We start from the raw sequence: 19826 nt of genomic DNA, 5'->3' as shown, positions 1-19826 counted from the left end.
AGAATTTGATTGTATAATGAAGCTGTTGCTTTGAAAGGTACTTTCTATTGTTCAAAATCTGAAAATCTCTAGCAAAAAGTGTCACTTGTTTTGACAGCCGACTTAAAAAATTCTCTGTTTATTACATTAACTGCAGCATTTTAGCTGTCAAACTGTGAAAGAATGTTCTATAGTTTAAAAAACAGAATAGAGCTCAGGGAAATTTTTGGCAGGCTCTTGTTGCTATTGGGTGGTCTTTTTTTTCTTTGGAAACACATACACTGAATGTGAAAATAGCTTTTTGTGAAGTAGCAAACACAGCTCTCTGCTCCTTATAATGCCTGGAGCACAGGTGCAGACCTTGAGCAAGTCCCTGGAAAAAATATTGTGGAATTAACACAGCTCTTCCTTACAAGCATTTCAATCCTTCAGTATAAAAATACATCCTGAAAACATTTTTCTAGTTATTTTTATTTGATATTAATGGTGTTCAGATATAGCTAACTTGATGGTAAACTCTAATTAAATAGGATGCTATAATACAAAGCTAAACACAATAATAACAGGAGTCTTTAAAGGGTGAATGGTATTCAGGACACAGCAGTGTTTTAACTCAGATGATGTTATGGATTATATTCTTTTTTAATACGCTAGGCTACATTAAGTTAACAGTATGACTGAAACAATAAATCTGTGTTATATATTCTTGGTGACTTTACTCAGCAATTTTTTTTCTCAGTACGAAGAGTGTTTGATTCCACATGTGATCAGTAATCAAATTTTAGTGCCACTTGTAAAAGTAAGCCTGACAGGATGCTAGGGAGAGGAAGTAAAAACAAATCTAAACATGATAAACAGCACAAAAAATGCCTATAACAATATATATATAAAATAAAATAACAATTTAATTATTGCTAAGAATCTATAGTTTCTTGAAGGTCTTGTAAAAATTAAGCAAGATATATTTGTTCTCTTGTTCTTAAAATTTTTTTTTAGATATTCCACCCAGCTATTAATAGTAAGAATCATACTGGATTTCTCCATAAAGGCTGTATTAAGTTCAGTAGTCCTTGATGGAGTTTCCTGCCAATGACATTTAATAAACCAAGTGTTATTCCTGGGACAGACAAGAAATACGGATTATCCTTCCACATATCAGTTCACTGACGTTTATGGGTATTATATGTGGTAAATGGTATTTATGGAGTTAATCAACGAGCACTGATTCAAGTACAAAGATTACATAATTAGCTTCGGCGCTAGAGTAAGTGAGCGTGCATTCACTTTCACACTCATACACAGGTAGTGGGTAAAATTATTCATGTCTTCTATACATTTCTTATGGTACTTGAAGACAAAATTTGTACTCTGGAAATATAGGCTTATTTGACGTATAATCACAGTGTTATGGTGTCTCTGATCTTTTCCCTTGTTCTTATCTGAGAATTTTCTGGTTAGCTGTGTAATAAAAATAATCAATGATATTGCTTGTACATACATGGTTTATCAATGGCAAAGTACTATTATATTGCCAACATCCTAGTCACAGAGAAGCTCAATGTCTCTGACCTTGATAAATTCTCCAAACACTGAACAGTTTTTATTGATCACTTAATATCGCCTGAGTTCTCCTGTCCGTTAATGTGTACCCTCGTTCTCTACCTATTCCATTTATTATCCTGTCTATAACCAGCTATTGCTGTTAGAATGTGTCCCCTGCAGAAACTAGGTCTTTACACAGCAGGATCCTACAAATCAACATCAGTGGGTCACCACACAGGTTTTACAGAAGCAGTGATGCCTAATATCTCTCCACGTGACATCTGCAGGAGCAGAAGTAAAGCCTGGGTACATCCACTATAGATTGTCCGTCCTCCCAACGTGCTAACACAGGAGGCAAATGGACATCCTGAAAGAAGAGTGTACCCTTTTTTCTTGATAGAGATCTGATGTAATAAGACATCATCCTTTTATATCTTAATTTCATGTAGAAATTTGTTAATTTGTTACCCTGTTTTCCATTTTCCAGACACACTGGTTTTGCAAGCATGTAATAAAATTAAAGTTGTTACTTCCTATGGGAAGTATTATTTGTTAAAATCCTTACCTTGTGTTTCTTAAACCTCCAGTGAAATGTAGCAAGTACTGGCTTGGCTTTATTCTGTACTTAAATAAGCTGATACTGCCCCACATAAATCACTAAGAGTGGCAGCCTTATAATTTCAAGCCAGATTTAGAAATAGTAAAGAGTACTTCGAGTCACTAGAGGGCATAGCAGTACCAAACCAGTTTCTGTTTCTCCCTTAACAGTTTTTTCCAGTCTGTATGAGAAAAAAAAAATTAATCCAAAACGTTTTTTGTCTAAATTTGTCTTTAATCTGGGTAATAATAAATGCATGTCATTGTTAAGTGAAGAACAGATGAAAAATACAGCTTGCTTAGCAGAGAAGATGTCCCTTGTCCTTATGTTTTCTATGACTTCTTCAGTACTTTGTTCATCCAAAAGAAGTCTCCCATCAAACTTCTTTTGCAAAAAGATGCAATATAATTCCAGAGTGACACAATTGCTGAGTGCTCCCTCTACCTCACACATGATTTAGACAGACTGTTGAACCAAGAGGTGATTAGGCAGGAAACCTGTAGAGCACTATATTTCTTTATATGACCTTCCTGATCCTCTAGATGCTAGAATCTCCTATAATATTGACATTTTAGGAAGAAAACTTATATCAGAAAGGTTCATTGTGACATTTCTTTTAGGGCTGTCCAAAGATTCAACAGTGCTGTTAATTCTTTTGATACCACACATTTGTCCTGGTTTCAGCTGGGATAGAGTTAATTTTCTTCCTAGGAGCTGGTATAGTGTTGTGTTTTGGATTTAGTATGAGAAGAATGTTGATAACACTGATGTTTTCAGTTGTTGCTAAGTAGCGTTTATACCAAATCCAGGGTTTTTCAGCTTCTCGTGCCCAGCCAGCAAGAAGGCTGGAGGGGCTCAAGAAGTTGGGAGGGGACACAGCCAGGACAGCTGAGCCAAACTGGCCAAAGGGATATTCCATACCATGTGTCATCATGTCTAGTATATAAACTGGGGGGAGTTGGCTGGGAGGGGCAGATTGCTGCTCGGGAACTGACTGGGCATCGGTGAGCAGGTGGTGAGCAATTGCATTGTGCATCACTTGTCTTTCTTGTGTTATATTTCACTCTCTTTTTGTTATCTTCATTTTCATCATCACCATCATCATGGTTATTATTATTATGTTATTATTATTTTCTTTTTTATTTAAATTATTAAACTGTTCTTATCTCAACCCATGAGTTTTACTTGTTTTTGATTCTCCTCCCCATCCCACCGGGCGGGGTGGGAGGAGTGAGTGAGCCACTGCGTGGTGCTTTGTTGCTGGCTGGGGTTAAACCACGACAACATTGCAGGCAGTGGGGTTTGGAACTGCACACTAGCCTGTTCTTAATGCAAGCATGCAGACCTTCTCCCCTGAAACTCCTGCCTCTGGACTGGACTTCCTGTATCCCATTTCCTCACATCTTAAATTTATCCTCTCTCCTTTCTTATGACTAGGTTGCTCTTTTCTTCTGTTCTTGGCCCATGATTTAATTACTTATATTCTGCTTTTCACACATCTGAAACACATTGTTTGAAAGAACTTAGTCTTATGAAAGTAACTTGGGGTAATGCTTTAAAGGATTTTTTCTGTGTGTGTGTATGTAACTCCAATGTGCTGTCTGAAATTATATCACAGGAGAATTTGTCCTTTGAGAAAATAAAGCTGTATTAGACACTTACTTAAACTGAAGAGAATCTTGTGCGTGGGAAAAAGTTTTGGAGTTACTCACAAGCTCCTACAACTTCTTCTCATGGGTACTGTTTATTAGATCCTCCAAAGCATCTCTTGACACACTGCAGTTCTCAGAGTATTTGTGTCCCTTTTTAGCAATCAGAAAATCTTCTAGTGTGTAGACTACAGAAATATAATTGTTTCAGTCACAGTGGCAGCCTTTTTCCTTGTTGTGCTATAGGAGGATTACTCCTTCATCAATGCATGCTTTTTATCGATGGCAGCTTCTTGTATTTTTCAGTGAGAGAAGTTGAAACTACTGGGTGGTTCTTATTTACCTTTGTGGCTAAACAACAACACTCAGCATTAAGTCTGTAGCAGTCATTTACTGTCCTCCAGGATGCACTGCTTGCCTCTTCCAATTTTTTTGGCAGAAATTCATGCGCTCCTTTACAAACCACTACTACTGTCTGTTTGCTACAACTAAATAGTGCCACATGTGAAAAATAGTGCAGATCTCACATTTGGGAGTCGTTTTGAAAGGAACAGATCTTTATGTACCATTTCTGATTTATCTGACCATTTTACATACAGAACACTTGATTTCATCATGAAAGCTGCTTAATCAGGATCTAAGGTGGTTGCTATGGCTGCTGCTCAGTGTCAATCAGGTGCTTTCATAGCACTTCCATCCTCTGTGTGTTTCTAGTCCTCCAGCCAGAACCATCATTCAGTCCCTGTTTAGTGAGGATGTACCTTTCAGTAGACAGTACAACAGCGTTTTATGTTGTTTTGTACTTCTCTGAAGCATTTATTTTGGCCATTTATTGCATTTTGCTGTCCTTTTTATCTTCTTTCTATAGGCCTGGCCAGAGAACTGTAGATGACTTAGAATTTATATATGAAGAACTTCTTCACATTAAGGCCTTATCTCATCTTTCTACCACAGTAAGTATTTTTAAAAATACAACTCATCACCAAAAAGGAGGCTGAATTTTGACTTCTGGTGCTGTATTAGAATTGGAGCACCTATAACCATTTCCATTTATACTTCCCATGCAAAGCAGTTATTCCCACCTGTGAGGACCACCCAAGCACTATGCAGATGTAGGTTGTCTTTTGGTTATCAGATATAATTCTTTTCATGTGTTCCTGCACAGCCCCTACCTCACTCACTTGGCACAGGTGTCTCCATCTGGGTCCATATCTGAGTTTAAATTAAGATGCGTGCAGTCTGACATGACACCTGGGACTGTGGCATTTCTGAATTTTGCAAAATAGATGTTTGATTTCTGAACTGTAAGAAGTCTTGGCTTGAACCAGTTAGGTGGAGGAGTTACACAGTGCAGAAAGGTGTACTGCGCAGTGCTGGCTGGTTGGAATTTGGTCATTGAGTGAAGGAAGCTTCATCACGCACCTTCTCTCTGAGTGGGCAAGAACAGTGCAGAGAACCAAGAATACATGAAATGGAGAAAATGCCTGGAGGAGAGAACGCAACTGTTTAAAGTCTTACCGTTGTTGACACACTGTGTAGGCAACTGAAACAAGCTAAATAGCACTTTACTTGGTAGCAGCAAGGTGTGGGTGCTTTCCAAAAAAGAAAGCCAGTCAGAAAGTAGATTTATGTTTGACAATACCTCCTCTGGAAGCTCTTGATGTTTTCAGTAATTCTCAGCTAACTTGGACAGATGCAGCTAGTTATGAAGCTGCATTACAGAAAGAAAGTACTCTGTGCAAACATATAACACCTGAGCAATGTTTTTAAAATGAATATACATCCAGAGTTGCTAACTGAACTAAGAGGGAACAGCCAGCCAAAATCCTTAAGCATCTCTGGGATGTAGGTAAAAAAGTATTTAAAGAAAGACTTCTGTAAGATCCAGAAACGACCCTTTTCAAATCAAACAAAAGAAACTACCCAAGGTAGACAGATACTGAGAGGGAGTGGAGAACACTCTTGATACTACAGACATAACCCAGAACAAAAAAATCCAAAACACGAAATATTTCCAGCTTGGAAGAAATTCAGACTTGGGGTCAGAATCCACAGCAAGTAGCATATAGAACAAGTATGGCAAATGATACAAACTGGTAAATGATACAAACTGCAAGAAATACTTGGCATTTTGAAGAATTGCAGTTGATTCCATGTTTTTAGTAAGAATTTGGAAATTCCAGCCTATTATGTGCAACGTGAACTAAAGCAGAGGACAGAAACCGTGGCTAACTTAGAGGAAATCTTCAGAGGAGCAACAGACAGCATTGCTCCTATGAACCAGAAGATTAATGGTCAGTCGACTTAAAAGCAAATGGAATGTTTATTCATTTCAAGAAAGGCATAATTCCTAAAGTAATATGTTTTCTAGATATGCCACAAGCAGCAGGAAGTAAAATGGATAAAACTCAAGTCGCATGGTGGTGAACTAATCCCTGCTAGAGAAGCCTGTGAAGTTAATGTATGAATGAAAAACAATTATATAATACAGTGTTAAAAACAAATTCTTGGCTTCATCAAGAGGATTCATTCACTACAGAGGCAAATGACTGAACCAACTGAGAAGACATCTGAGGATGTATATGGATAGGAATGCTCTCTACAATGCGCAGAACAGTGCTATAATGGGGTTGTATTTCCTGTCCGCATGAAAGTGTCATTGCCTTTAGGCAGAGGTTATAATAGAGTCTGGTGAGCTAATTGTTATAGAAATCACAGGCCTGTGGGTGTGTTCACTGGTCAGTGTACTAAAAAAACTTGTCCAAACACCTCTATTTATCCATCTTCTTCTCCAGACTGCAAATAGGAAGTGCTTTGCACTGGCTGTCAGGAAAAAGTTCTGGGAGAGGTGACTGGGGTGGTATATTTATGCTTGGTGCCTGAGCAAAGGTTTGGTGGGTGCCTTTAGGGCATCAGAGCCTGAATTTGTCCACCCATCTTAGGAGATGCTGCCACAAGACTCTCATCTGGATTGTGTCCAGAATTTGAGAGCTCCTCCCCAAGTTTTTCTTCATGGCCTAAAAATTTTTTCAATTTAAACAGTTGGGAGAATGGTGTGAAAATGCTACTACTAAATATATGTTGGAGCCAGCTTTTGATCTCTATTTGACACAGTTAAGTTACACGGTAGTACCTCTGAAACATGGATTGTCATCAGCTGACAGCCTCTGAAAACAAGAAACCCACTGCTTGGAAATGGGCCTCCAAGACCTTAGAGACTTGCGGTTGTGCAAAGAGAGACATAAAGCACACAGGAAAACTCAAGATAATATGAGGTTCCCACTGCTGCCACTACGTTGTGAGACTAACACTAACAGTGTTTACAGTGAGAAAAAATGGTTGTAAACAGTGTCTCACTAGAGGCAACTGCCCAGTCAGTCGTAAGAGCTAGTCATACCAGAGTAATACAAACCCAGTGAGGAGCAGGCTGACACCAAAGGCACTGTCACATTCTTCAGTGCCTGGAAGAGGTGGTGAGCTGGACGTTTTGCCTGGGAGGCTGTCAGGCGGAGAGGGTCCTCAGCAGGTCCAGATGGCTGTGCCTTGCAGGTCGACACAGCAGAAGTGGCCAGACTTACGTCAGTAAGGAGAAGGGTACTGATTTCTCAGGGAAGAGCTGGAGTACTGCAGAACCCCATGGAGTAATTGACAATTGCTAGCTATCTTCTGTAATAGATTAGCTATTACCATCTGAAATTTTCCATCACATTAATGTTAATTGTCAGTGATGGTTTCACATGTGTGTGTATGAAGAAAGATGGAGACGTCTATCTTAAAGATGCCCTTGTCTGAGCCTTTTGGAGCCAGGAAATGTAGAGGCTCATATTCTGTAAAGCCAATCAGTAGGAAATAGGACATCAAGTGAAGCAGACCATTGTCTGGCTGTGTGACTCTGAATGAGTGCTGAATGATGCAGAGGGAAGGAAAGCAGTGACCGGAGTATATTATATGACTTCTTCTCACCAGGAAGAATAAGATACATATATAAACTATAATTTCTCTCTTTTTATTTTAAGGTAAAGCGAGAATTAGCAGGTGTCCTCATTTTTGAGTCACATCCCAAAGCAGGAACAGTCTGTAAGTAAATGGAGTCCTGTCAGATCTTCTTTCTCATCTGTGGCATGAACATTTAGATTCTTAATGTTTAAATGACAAGAGCAAAACTTGGATGCAATCTTCAAACTTGACTGGCACTCATTGTTTAAAACCTGAGGTAATAGGTGTTGGCTTAGTCTGTTGCCGATTGCAGGGACAGTACCAGAATTAATTCTATATCCTTGGTTGGATGTATATATCACCTACAATTTAGGTGTGTTTTGATCCAGAATCTTGGTTGGACCGGTCTCTATTTAAAATGTATTCTGATATTATCCTTGTATTAATAAAAAATTCCTGCTGCACAAAATAAAGGATTTAAAATGTTAAGATTACTCAGATCTGTTTATACAGAGAAGTTTTAGCAAATGAATGTCAAATTCACAGCCACTAGAGAATTGGGTTAGAACATGGTGCTACTGGTGGGATCCAAATCTGTGTGGTAATTAACTGATAGCCCGACATGCATCGATAAAGTAGTTCTTGCAACCGTCATGGAAAATAAAAGCAACTTTCACATCAGTGTAATAAAATAACTGCTATCTGGGTGTGGGGTTTTTTTTCTGAAATCTGAAGGCAATTGCTTTTAAAATCATAGTATGCGCTTTTTCAAGGTAGGCATTATTAATATGACTGCAATAGAATTACCTTGAATTTTATTGAGCGCAGAATCTGTCCCATTTATATTTTGAATAACTATATTCTCACTATAAAATCTTTTCTCTCTTGTAGTATTTAATCAGGGAGAAGAAGGTACTTCTTGGTACATTATCCTAAAGGGATCGGTAAACGTAGTCATTTACGGCAAGGTATTTTTTTCAGAAGCCTTTTTATATGATTCTTACTATTGAAAATGTAAGAGTAAACTTTGAAGGAATACAGTTTAATTTAGAGCAGAATTGCTTTGTCTGAGAAAACAAATTGAACATAATTTTATTAAGAAATGATCCAGTGGTTTCACTGATTATACTTCCAGTTGATTGCTGTGTAATTTCGGGATATATTACACACTTTCTGAATATAATTCAGCAGAGTTAAATCAGTAGGTTAACTGATTTAAAGTTAAACATTAGGACAAAGTCATTTGCTGGAATTTGGTGAATTGCCAGACTTCTGTCTCATGGATGTTTTGTCCCTTTACCACCATATTTGCTTGCATTTGTATGACTAACTTTTCTCATGCATGTCTGACAGAAGTACTGCTTTGTGACTAGTGGTTCTCAGGTTGGATGAACCCCTCCCAAATTTATGTTAGCTCTTCATCTTAATTAAGCTATAGACTGAAAAGCATCCCTTTTTAATTTCCTGTTTATGAGGGAGATTTTTCAAGGCAAAAAATAGGACTTTGGTACACAGCAATCCACTGAGTCTTTAAAAATTCCTACTTCCCTATTGATTTCTCATTCAGTGACTGACAATCCTCCATTCTGAACACCAAGCATTTCACCAAAATCTAGCATAGGGGCCCTGGTGCTAAGTCTGTTCCTAAGTAACCCATATTTAGCTACATTTTTTACATCACTGGGTGGGCCAGATCTCAGTTACTATAAACTCTAAATTGGAGTAAATGGAGCACTGCTGATATACACCAGCTGAGGATGCGGTGTTACATGTTATTTCTGCAAACTTGATCTTATTTTTTAGGGCCTCTATAAATAAAAAACAAACAACAACTTTCTGTCTTCAGCAGGGCTAGAAGAGTCCTTCAAGCTGAATGTAATTTCAGAGAACAAGCCAATTCTTTTCTATTCTTGCCTTTCTTCAGTAATAGTAATAACCAGCTATCAAGTATTGTTTCGTAGTCATTATTTTGGCTGTTGATTTCCTGCCAAGTAGATTTGTTTTGGTATTTGATTGTGAAGTCCAGTGTTTGTACAAGGACTTTCAATAGAATCCAGAGTAATGATGGGTTTCTGCATGTAAATGTTTTGCTCTGTGCAGGGTGTGGTATGTACTCTACATGAAGGAGATGATTTTGGCAAGTTAGCGCTTGTGAATGACGCTCCCAGAGCAGCATCCATTGTTCTGCGTGAAGACAACTGCCACTTTTTGAGAGTTGACAAGGAGGACTTCAACAGGATCCTTAGGGTAAGAGTGGGAAGGGCCACCCTCACAGCATGATATCAGAACTTGCAAATTTTTCTAGAGTTTTTCTTGTTTCTATGGATACGTTGATATTGATAACCTTGTTTGAAGTGTCCCTTATTGCAGAACAGAAATGTGACAGTCTGGAAGGTCAAGTCAAGAATATATTAATCATCTTTCCTCTTTTTCTGTTCCTAGCTCAGTCATGATAATGGGACCAAATGGAATCTTTTGTCTCTCACATTTCTGTAGTCTATAATTTGCCAAATGCTCAGTTTTTCTTTATGCTGTCCAGGATTTATGGGTGATCTTCCATCCAAATAGTGAATGAAACAAGATCACCCATTCTTCCAGATATGCAACTTAATAGATTCAAGGCAGACTCAAGTGGCAAATTAAATAAGCTACAGGTAAACACACAGATGTCTTTATCAGAGAGCTCTAGGAAGATATTCCCAGGCTAATTTTACAGTTACTCACGTTAGGGCAGTTGTGTTCCAAAGTCCAGCTGTAATTCTGTAAATACAGGCTGTTTTGTGATCATTCATAGCATAGGAAGTCAAGACCAGTATCATCCTGTATTTGAATGTGTACATGCCCAGTGTGGCAGCAATAAAACCAGTACAGAGTTCTGTGCTAGAAAAATGACATAAGATTGTGTTTACTGTACAAAAGGGAATGAGGATCCCATTGGCAATAAGGGTGGTTGGAGAGTCCCAAATGATTTAGCTTTGGTCAATACTTCAAAGAAGATCAAAGTCCGTAGTCTTACTGATTTTCATTTGTGTTATTTGAATGCACATTATATTTAATTTTTCTTTTTTTCTTTTTCTGCTATGATCCGGTAGTAGAAAACGAAAAGTTTACTGACAGTTTACTGAGCTAAGACTTACTACTTTTAAGTGCCATTTTCTTTTTTTTTTTTTTTAAGAGAAAAGTCAGATTATAGATAATAATGGCCATATATAAGTGGGGATAGAGATTACATTACATTTGGAAAGTTTTGGGGGAACACTCTGCTTTTTGGCAAACTTTTTTTTCCTTTGCCATAGCCAGAGATTTTTCACATGGTTCTTGCTCTAGTCCCTCCCACAATTCTCTGCCTCTTCCCTCAGTGCCAGTGCTTCTCTCTTGATTCTGCCTGAGAGAAAAGCAGAATAAAGATAGATAAATACAGGGGAAAAGAACCAACCCCAGAGTCTTTTGTGTTGAAAGTCATGCACTTTTTTGGAGTAACTAATCAGCCAAATTGGGTGTAATTACTTTATTAAAAGTAACTTGTCTTGCAGGATGTGGAAGCAAATACAGTAAGACTCAAAGAACATGACCAAGATGTCTTGGTGTTGGAGAAGATCCCAGCAGGAAACAGAGTTTCTAATCAAGGAAATTCACAGCCTCAGCACAAGTATGTTTTCATTCAATAGTGCAAATGTCAGACAACGATTAACCTTTTCATATGGTATTATTATCTGAACAATAGCATATTCCCTCTTTCTGTGGAAGAATGCAGTGCATATGAAGTTTTCTTTTTTTTAATCATCCGCTGATCACATGCCCCATACTGGATAATATATCCATTTCCAGCAGCACACCAGTTTTACGTCTTTACACAATAATTCTCTAAAGATCTCTCTGTAAATACTTATCTCATGTAATAGCTTCTAAATAGACTGCACATGGAGAATGCTGAAACCCTATTAAGCTGAGCTACTGTGTAAAAGACGTGAGGAAAATACATTGTTTTATTGTTAAGTGCAGATATTTTCATTTTGGATTTTGATCTCTGGATTCTAATAAGAGTTTGATAGGTACAATTTATATACAAAACAAAGATCTCATGCAATGAAAGTCGCACAGCTTATCTTACAGAATAGGTTTGCACTGTAATAACAATATTCATTGTATTTTCTTTAGTTTCTTACTGAAAGGGAAAAAGTACAATTCTGTTTGGATACAACTGTGATAAGAGTAGAGTGAGGCTATTATCATTCCAAATGTTGGTAAAACCCCTAAAGGCTTTGTAAATGTGTTATTTGCAAATGGATGCACAATTTTCTTCAGAAACGCTCAAACAACTCCAACAAAATAAGCACCAAGAAGTTTCAAATCCTTTACCCTGGACCTTACTTTTTCTCAGAGAAAGAGCTAATTTACTGTGAGATATTTTGGGCACAGTTTTTATCTGATCTGAGATTTCATATACCTATTTTATCTGCATAACTGAATATAAAGATCTGTAAAGATCTGTGAAGGGTTGATTAAATCATTCCTTGTATTTTATATACACATTTCACGTATTTCAGAAACTGCATTTCATCTTTCACTTGATTTGTTAGAAAGACAAACTATGCTACCAGGAAAACATGTACTCTTACAACAAATTTTTCTTTGTCTAAATGAAGGGAACTTGACTGCAGCCAGTGGATTTGCATCAGCAGCTGCAATATACAGCAGCTTCGTCATAGATTTAAATACATTTTCTTGGGTCTGATATATTTTTCATGCTTTCAAAAGTGAAAGTTTCATTTAAACATATTTCAAACACCACCTCCCTTGCAAACTCTGCACCAGTATTACTTACATTGTCTCACATTTTCTTCTTCAGAATTGAATAAAAATAGCTAGAGACATTTATGGTGCCTAGTTAAGTTAGGCTGTATGTTAAGGCTTACATTCCAGGAATATTTTCAGGTAAAGCTCAAAATTTCATTTCTGTAAATATTTTATGCATTTGGTCAGCTTTGGATACTGTCAATGTGCCAGCAAGGGAGCTTTTGCTGATAACAATGACAAATAGACGTAAGTTACACAAAAGAGGAAGCTACCTTGAAAGTTCACTGTCTGCTTTTCAGCAGATTCCTTTGTTCATAGTGTGTTGGCAGTGTCTTTTTGTTTAAAATCTTTCGAAGCGAGTTCACTGGTTTTGAAGATGACATTTCTTTTGTTTCATTTGTTAGTAAATAGAGTAAGTGGCTACATTTATGCTTGAGAGTCCAAATCAAAGTTACTGATATATTCTGATTTCCAGAATGTGTTACTGGAATGTGTTAGCTGAGTGTTCAGTAATTTTGAAAATCACTGTGCCCAAAAGAGAAACTTAACAGGGACCTCTTCTTAAAGGCTTGCTGCTTTGCCCTTAATTGAATTGCTTGCGTCTCTGCTATCTCTTCAAATGAGCTGCCCTTTGGGCTTTGCTCCCTAAGCAGGTACGTAGCATTTGCACTAGAGAAATGTTCTGCATCCCAAAGTTGTTCCTTTAGACACCCGGTCAACCAAGAAACTCATTTTCTTCATCTTAGTCTTGGGGAAAACTTTGTTTTGGGAGCAGATCCTCTCAGTTGCAGTTTGGATACTGAGGAGGCATAGCTCCTACATAGCTCCTCGAGCCATTCTTTCAAACAGTGACAGTTTTGCTTCGAAGGACTAGCTCTGAAGTTCTCACTCCCAAGAGCTAACTCTTTATGGGTGATCACACTCACACAGGATGAATTCAGCAGACCTGCAAGTCACTTCACTGTTCATTTTCACTTTCATATTCAGAGTACAGCCACCTGTGATTTCTCTGCTTCACTCACTTAGATACTTGGTTAGTATCTCTGTGAGAATGTGCACTGGCTTAACAAGTGTTTGTGTTCTTGGGACATCAATACAGTTCTTCCAAAGGGGTTGACAGGTAAAAGAACTGTGACGGTCAGCGCTCAAAGTGAGGAGGAGCTCCCAGGAGCTCAGCTCCACCACTTATTTCTCAGCAGGAGCAGAGTATCTTCACTTCTAGGGTTTTTTTTTTTTTTTTTTTTTTTTAAGTTTCATACTTTATCAGTTGGATTCCAAAAAAAAAAAGAAAAAAAAGATGCAAAGATTGAAAGAATGGAGGGAAAGATAAAAAAATCCAATCTGCAAAAAAGACGGCAGGACAAGTTTAGCAATATCCTATGATATTCTGCTGGTACTTAAAATCTTACCACTGATTTTGCATGAAGCAGAAAAACCTGACTATTGCATTAGTTCTCTCACCTCCCTAAATTTACTCCAGGAAATGGTACAATCCTAAGTTTAACCACTTCAAAAACTTACTTACTTCAGCTATCTAAGGCATTGCACAAATTTGAAGATACAGTGTGCTATTTCATTATCTGTCCCCATCTTCTCAAACCAACCCGTCAGTGATGCTGAAGGAAATTGTTTCCTTGCTCCGACACAGATACATACCAGTTTTCATTTCATGCTCATACTAAGTCTGTTAAGACCCTCTAATGACTGTGAATTGCTATCATTACTGAGATATTTATTCTCAGTGGAGAAGCATTTTTGATTGCACTTCCCCACGTTTGCACCAGTGCAGCTCTGCTGATTGCAGTGTAACTGTGGTGGTGTTATACTGGAGTACTTGTACAGGGAGGGGGCCATCTGTCATCTCATGCTCCCTGGGTAGGGTGGAGAGTGTTATTGCTCCCATTTTACAGGGGCAAAGCCAACAAAGATTGTGAGTGGTTTTGTCTGAAGGCACACAGAGATTCTGGTCAGAGCAGGTGTTTGTACTCTGGCACTCGTCAGTCCTGGTCTTCTACTGGTCCACAACTGTTTCTTGATTAGCTGTTTTGCCTGTGAGACACTAACTGCTCCTTTCCCTCTCTCAGGTATATTGTGATGTCAGGAACCCCAGAAAAAATTTTAGAGCACTTCCTAGAAACTATGCGCCTTGAAGCAACTTTAAATGAAGCAACAGGTATTGACATGACAAAGGCTGTGTTATCACTACTGCATAAGATGGTCTTGCTGGGGGAACACTGCAATGTGATGCTTTGAAAAGCAGCTAGTGTTAGTTCTTACTACAATGAGAACTATCCACTGCTCTGAAACAACCCCGAGAAAACCTAGGAAATCCAGAATTAAAGATAACAATTCACTCCCCCTGGCCTGCTCTATTGTATTTGTACTTTCAGTTCAGAGTAGGACAGCAAAATCCTAAAAGGTGTCATACCACTAGTCACAACTTTAATTAGGCACAACTATAAGGCCAGGACAGAGCATGCATTACCACCCGATGATAACGTACTCATACTTCTTGTTCTAGATGTCACTTAATACTGTGAACTAGATTGATACCTCCAGCCGTTGCATTGCACTAGTATAAGTACTCCCAAATTTTCATATCCATATCACATTTAAAGTATCACAATTGAAATTACTTGTTTGAGATACTTTTCCATGTACAGGGGAAGAAGAACTGTTACTCAAAAGAGAACTCAGCACACCATGGGCCAGGTCCCAAGAATGCAGGTTGCAGCAGCTGCACTTAATAGCCTGCTTTTCATTAATGTAAAGAGAACAGAGAATTTACATCTAGGGATGTAGATATTTGCTGACTTACTATTAGTAGAGTCAGAGACAAAAAATTCCTCCTAATTATGATAAAATAATGCAGAGACTTTTATATTAAGCTGCATAATACCACTTTAGCAAGTTCTTTTTATATGCAGATGTCTAAGAAGTATATATTGAAAGGTGGTCTTAAATCTAGCTAATCTGTTACTGACCTCATAGTATTGGAGAAACCTGTACAGACATCCATAAATGGTGGAAGAACTGACAGATTACAGAAATCCTTTTATAGTGTGTGTTTTAACACACTATAAAATAGTGTGTTAAAAGAATAAAAATGATCCTTTTTGTAGATACATTTTTATTAGGATTACAAGCAGAATGTTGTTCTTTAAGCTTGCAAGGATATAATCACAAGTTTACTATTCATAGTATGCATGTATTATATGTTTTTCTAAAACAAATTATTTTTTAAATCTTTTCCCCAAAACATCCAATGACAAGATTATACCTGTATCCTAACGTGATACAAAATGTCACAATTCACAAACAAAGCTATTTTTAGGATATCGAAGCTCAGAGTGCTGGAAAATCGAATTTTTAGTTTATGCATTCCTTTAACTTAAGAACAGTTAAAATCCACTTTGCTCTGGATATTATGGAAAGAAAAAGTCCCACCCTTCCAGAGGTGAGTTTTGTCAACTGAGAGGTATTTTCATATATGAATTACAGTGGAAGCAATGGTGTAATGTTATATTACACAGTTATCTCACCATATTTTTTCTGATATCCCTTACAGGGTTTTTAAATGTTTCTCTTATCTCAAAAGTTGCACTTTTGATACCAGAGGGTATTGTGTTTATTGTTTCTTAGTGATTCCAATTAAGACTTACATGGTTTAAAAGTAAAATAAAATTTATTCTCACTGCCAAACTTATTCTGGCCTCTGCAGCCAGGCTTTATAAATCCTTCTTTTTGTCACAAATACAAAGGTAAGGCAAACTGGGATTTACAGCAGCACTACCACAGATCATTTTATCAGAAAAAATAGCCTGCTATTTTTTGCCAGAGAAAATGTCAATCATATTGTTCATATACATTTTAATGTAAATGTAGCAGCTGTGATACTTTTGAATCAAAATAAAACCAGAAACTGTCTATTTACGTCTTTTAGGCCTTCTGCTCATTGCTAGGAAAACAGCAAAGAATTAAATTATTTGCCTTCTCCTTTGTAGTGTATACTAAATGTGCTGTCTGGTATTGTAGTTCCCTAAAGCCAAATGCAGCAGCACTTCTTAGGTACCCAGGTGTGGCAGGCCTGATTCTTGTTATGCTAAGATGTCTACACTTGTAGAGAAGTATATCCAAATATTTCACTTTAGCACAGAGTTTGGGGTTTTTTACTCTGCAGATTTCTCTTTGACACAGGCAAATGCCTGTTAACATAAGTGCAATAAAATTCATGCAGACAAGAATAAAAGCTTAATATTTCAGCTCATATTTGTTCATCCCCCATTTTCATACTTAATGCCTACAAACAAAGTGCAAAAAGACCCCTTTATTATATGCAGAAGGCTAATAAAATATTTTAGCTGAAAGAAAGCTCATCCTTGTGATCCTCAGGCTGTTTGCAGCAGCTTAATTGACTGTTTTCTTTCTTCTCTTTTCACAGATTCTGTCTTAAATGATTTTATTATGATGCACTGTGTTTTTATGCCAAATAGCCAGCTCTGCCCAGCCTTGATGGCACAATATCCTTTTGTAAGGGAAAAGTTACATCCCTATAACACCTGTCCCTATAAGTGATGAGACTGAAGCTTCTCTCTCTCAAGAAGTACATAATGTTTCATGGAGACTGTGCCTTGTGGGTAGGTTCTCAGTGTCTAACTAACAGCTGTCCATAGCTCAACAACTCTGAAATGGATAGTGTACACTCATGATGAGAAACAGTCCTGGAGCATGGAAACTGTATCTTTCCTGTGCCGATTACTATTCCAAGGGAAAGGAATGTATTGTCCCTCCACTAGATAAGTGAAATTACATAGAAGTTTGGATTACCCTTCCTGTATCCTTTCTGTCTTTCTTAGGTTTCGCTGAACTGCAGCATCTAGATTTTAACTAAGATCATTATGTTTTGGTGATTACAGTGGTCCACTTTATAGATTACAAGCTGCAAACTGCCTCAAGCAAAAGGGTGCCTAAACTAGTAGAATAATGTGTAAGTAGTTCCTAGATGCTGCCACAATTGTTATGAATAAAAATAATAATAATAATCTATAATAATAGTATATAGAAAATGTTAACAAACTGCAAGAAACTTCAATTGCATGCAAATACCTACGAGATGAAAGCTCACAGTGGATCACATCTAGAGCTGGAGGTGATTCTTGTACTGTCTGCATGTTTTACAGAAGGAGTCTGTGAAATGTCCATCAGTCAGTTACTGGCAGGTCATTTAGTTTTGGGAGCTGTTGGGCACTGAGAGTTTTCCTTGTGCAGAGTGACTTGAAGCTATCAAGTGACTGGGAGCATTAAATAAACATACAATGTTTTCTGGTTTATAGAATTCTGACAGGGGTATAATAACTTCAATTCCCTATTTACTTTTTTAGAATCAGATTGGTGTGAAAGTGTGCTTTCCTTGAAGCTCAGCGGGGCGAGTGACATCTGGGAAAGCTAACACCCTGAAACCACAAAATAGAGCATCATGTCCTTGTCTGGCAAGCTTGAGAATCCATTTGTGTTACTCCTAGCAAGGACAGTAATTGTTCTGAAAACCTTTGGACCCATGAAACTGGTCTGCAGAAAATTGTTCGTACACCTGAAACACACATTTTCCCAAACCACATAGTTTTGGATATCAAAAGTATTACGAAATGCTGTTGCTGACAGCTTTGAGGAGAGGAAGAAAAGGGCAGAACTTTTTATGGTTGGGGGTTTTTTCTGATTTATGTAGCTTATATTATTTAATCAGTCCATTTGGGACTCAGGCTTGTCTAACCTCAGGTACGATAGTATACCTCTGATATCCAATAACTGGGAAAATCAGATGCATGAGCAAAATGTACTTCATTGTTTATAGGGGAAAAGCTTTTCTGAAGATCAAAGTGATAGTGTCACTTACGTGTACATATTCACTTGTGATGAAATCTCTTCTAGAGAGGAGGCTAAGACCATGGTCTTAAATGGGTCATGGCAGGCATCATGGTAATTCTTTTCAGAGAGGAGGAGGAGGAGGAGGGCTGGAAGTATCCCACTGCTTTAGTGTCAGCCTTTTCTAGAGCTGAATTATTGTTTATTTGGTCCACTCTGAATATGGAAAATCAAACTGTGCTCTAGATTTATTGTTAGAGTTGAAAGGTTGCTAACAAAGCTCATCTTTTTTGAGCAAAATCACTGTACAAAAATGTTTGCCGGTGCCGTGTTTGCCGGTGAGACTAAGGAGGAATTAGTTATGCTAAGTGAGGAAATTAAAACAGAAAAAGAAAAAGAAGAAAGGTAATTCAGTCAGAGACACTGTTTTTGCTCCAGCTCCCAATTTTGAATCAATACAAGTCTATTTTCCTATACCCACTTAGGATAATAATATATAAGTATGAGTAGAGCTAGACCACTGTAGTGCTTTCAAGCATAGTACAGGGTATAAATTATTTGGGTTTTCACTTCTTTTGCAGCAGCGTTTTGTCATCTGTAAGTTCTTTAATCCTGAAAGGAATGGATGGGTGCACCATTTTGGCTAAGTAACATTATTGCTTGCTGTAGATTCAGTGCTTATACTGTGCTGTCCCTTGGCACACCACTCTTTTTTAGTCATTAAAGTATATGGATCCTGCAATATTAAAAAAAAATCACATACTTCTTTTTTATAGAGAAGCAAAGGGCATGCTTCCCTGTCCTGGATCAGGACATCAGTCCTGTGTGTTGGACCAAGGCCCATGTTTCCCTCTCTTCTTCACAGAGATGGAAATGGACAAATTCTCAGAGCTACAGCTTGTCAGAGGGAGACAGGACAAAGCCCAGAAGAAAACTTGAAATAGAGTAGCACCTCCAAAAGTGCACTTGGGATAGTGCAAGTGTGTGAGCATGTATGCAGGTATGCCTCTTTGAAGGACTACTGTCTAAATACTTATGAAGTATAAACTCCTCTTCTGCTCTCTGTAGATGATAGTCGTTTAGCATGTGTCCGTATGAATGTTTTGTGAACCTCCTTTACCATCATGCCAGCAAAATAGTTTGCATTCTACTGTAGTAATGAGTGCTGATTTTGCACAGCTCCTGATATGGTTAAGTGTTCTAACACACGGAAGAACAGACTTCAGAATTGCTTCCATTTATGCTAGACATAATTAGAAATATATATATTGAACTCTAAGCATGCTGGTGTTGATAAATATTTTACAATTATCTGATACTTGTTGCAAGTATACATGATATTTTACTTCTGATTGCAGTCTGCAGTGAAGCTGCATCCTGTAGGTCCCGTAAAAATGGGAGAACCCTTCATTGACTTTCCCTGTGATAATATTAATAAAAGAGCAATTAATATAAATGAGCAG

At 37.7% G+C, this 19826-nt stretch overlaps 1 protein-coding gene across 5 annotated transcripts in view; it reads left to right on the top strand.

Moving 5' to 3' along the window:
* The window catches only part of RAPGEF4 (Rap guanine nucleotide exchange factor 4), a 160395-nt gene that overhangs the window by 109372 nt on the left and 31197 nt on the right, over positions 1-19826 (top strand). For all 5 annotated transcript variants that reach the window (XM_049812151.1, XM_049812141.1, XM_049812160.1 and 2 more), the window contains 7 exons: positions 4637-4721; positions 7785-7845; positions 8596-8672; positions 9805-9951; positions 11238-11353; positions 14586-14674; positions 16943-17021. In XM_049812151.1, the coding sequence (XP_049668108.1) occupies positions 4637-4721; positions 7785-7845; positions 8596-8672; positions 9805-9951; positions 11238-11353; positions 14586-14674; positions 16943-17021 (654 nt within the window). The remainder of the gene's footprint in view (positions 1-4636; positions 4722-7784; positions 7846-8595; positions 8673-9804; positions 9952-11237; positions 11354-14585; positions 14675-16942; positions 17022-19826) is intronic.

This window comes from Accipiter gentilis, chromosome 1 (assembly GCF_929443795.1).
Source record: "Accipiter gentilis chromosome 1, bAccGen1.1, whole genome shotgun sequence".
NCBI lineage: Eukaryota > Metazoa > Chordata > Aves > Accipitriformes > Accipitridae > Astur > Astur gentilis.
The sequence above is the reverse complement of the archived record's forward strand: the minus strand, read 5'-3'. Positions and strand labels throughout refer to the sequence as shown.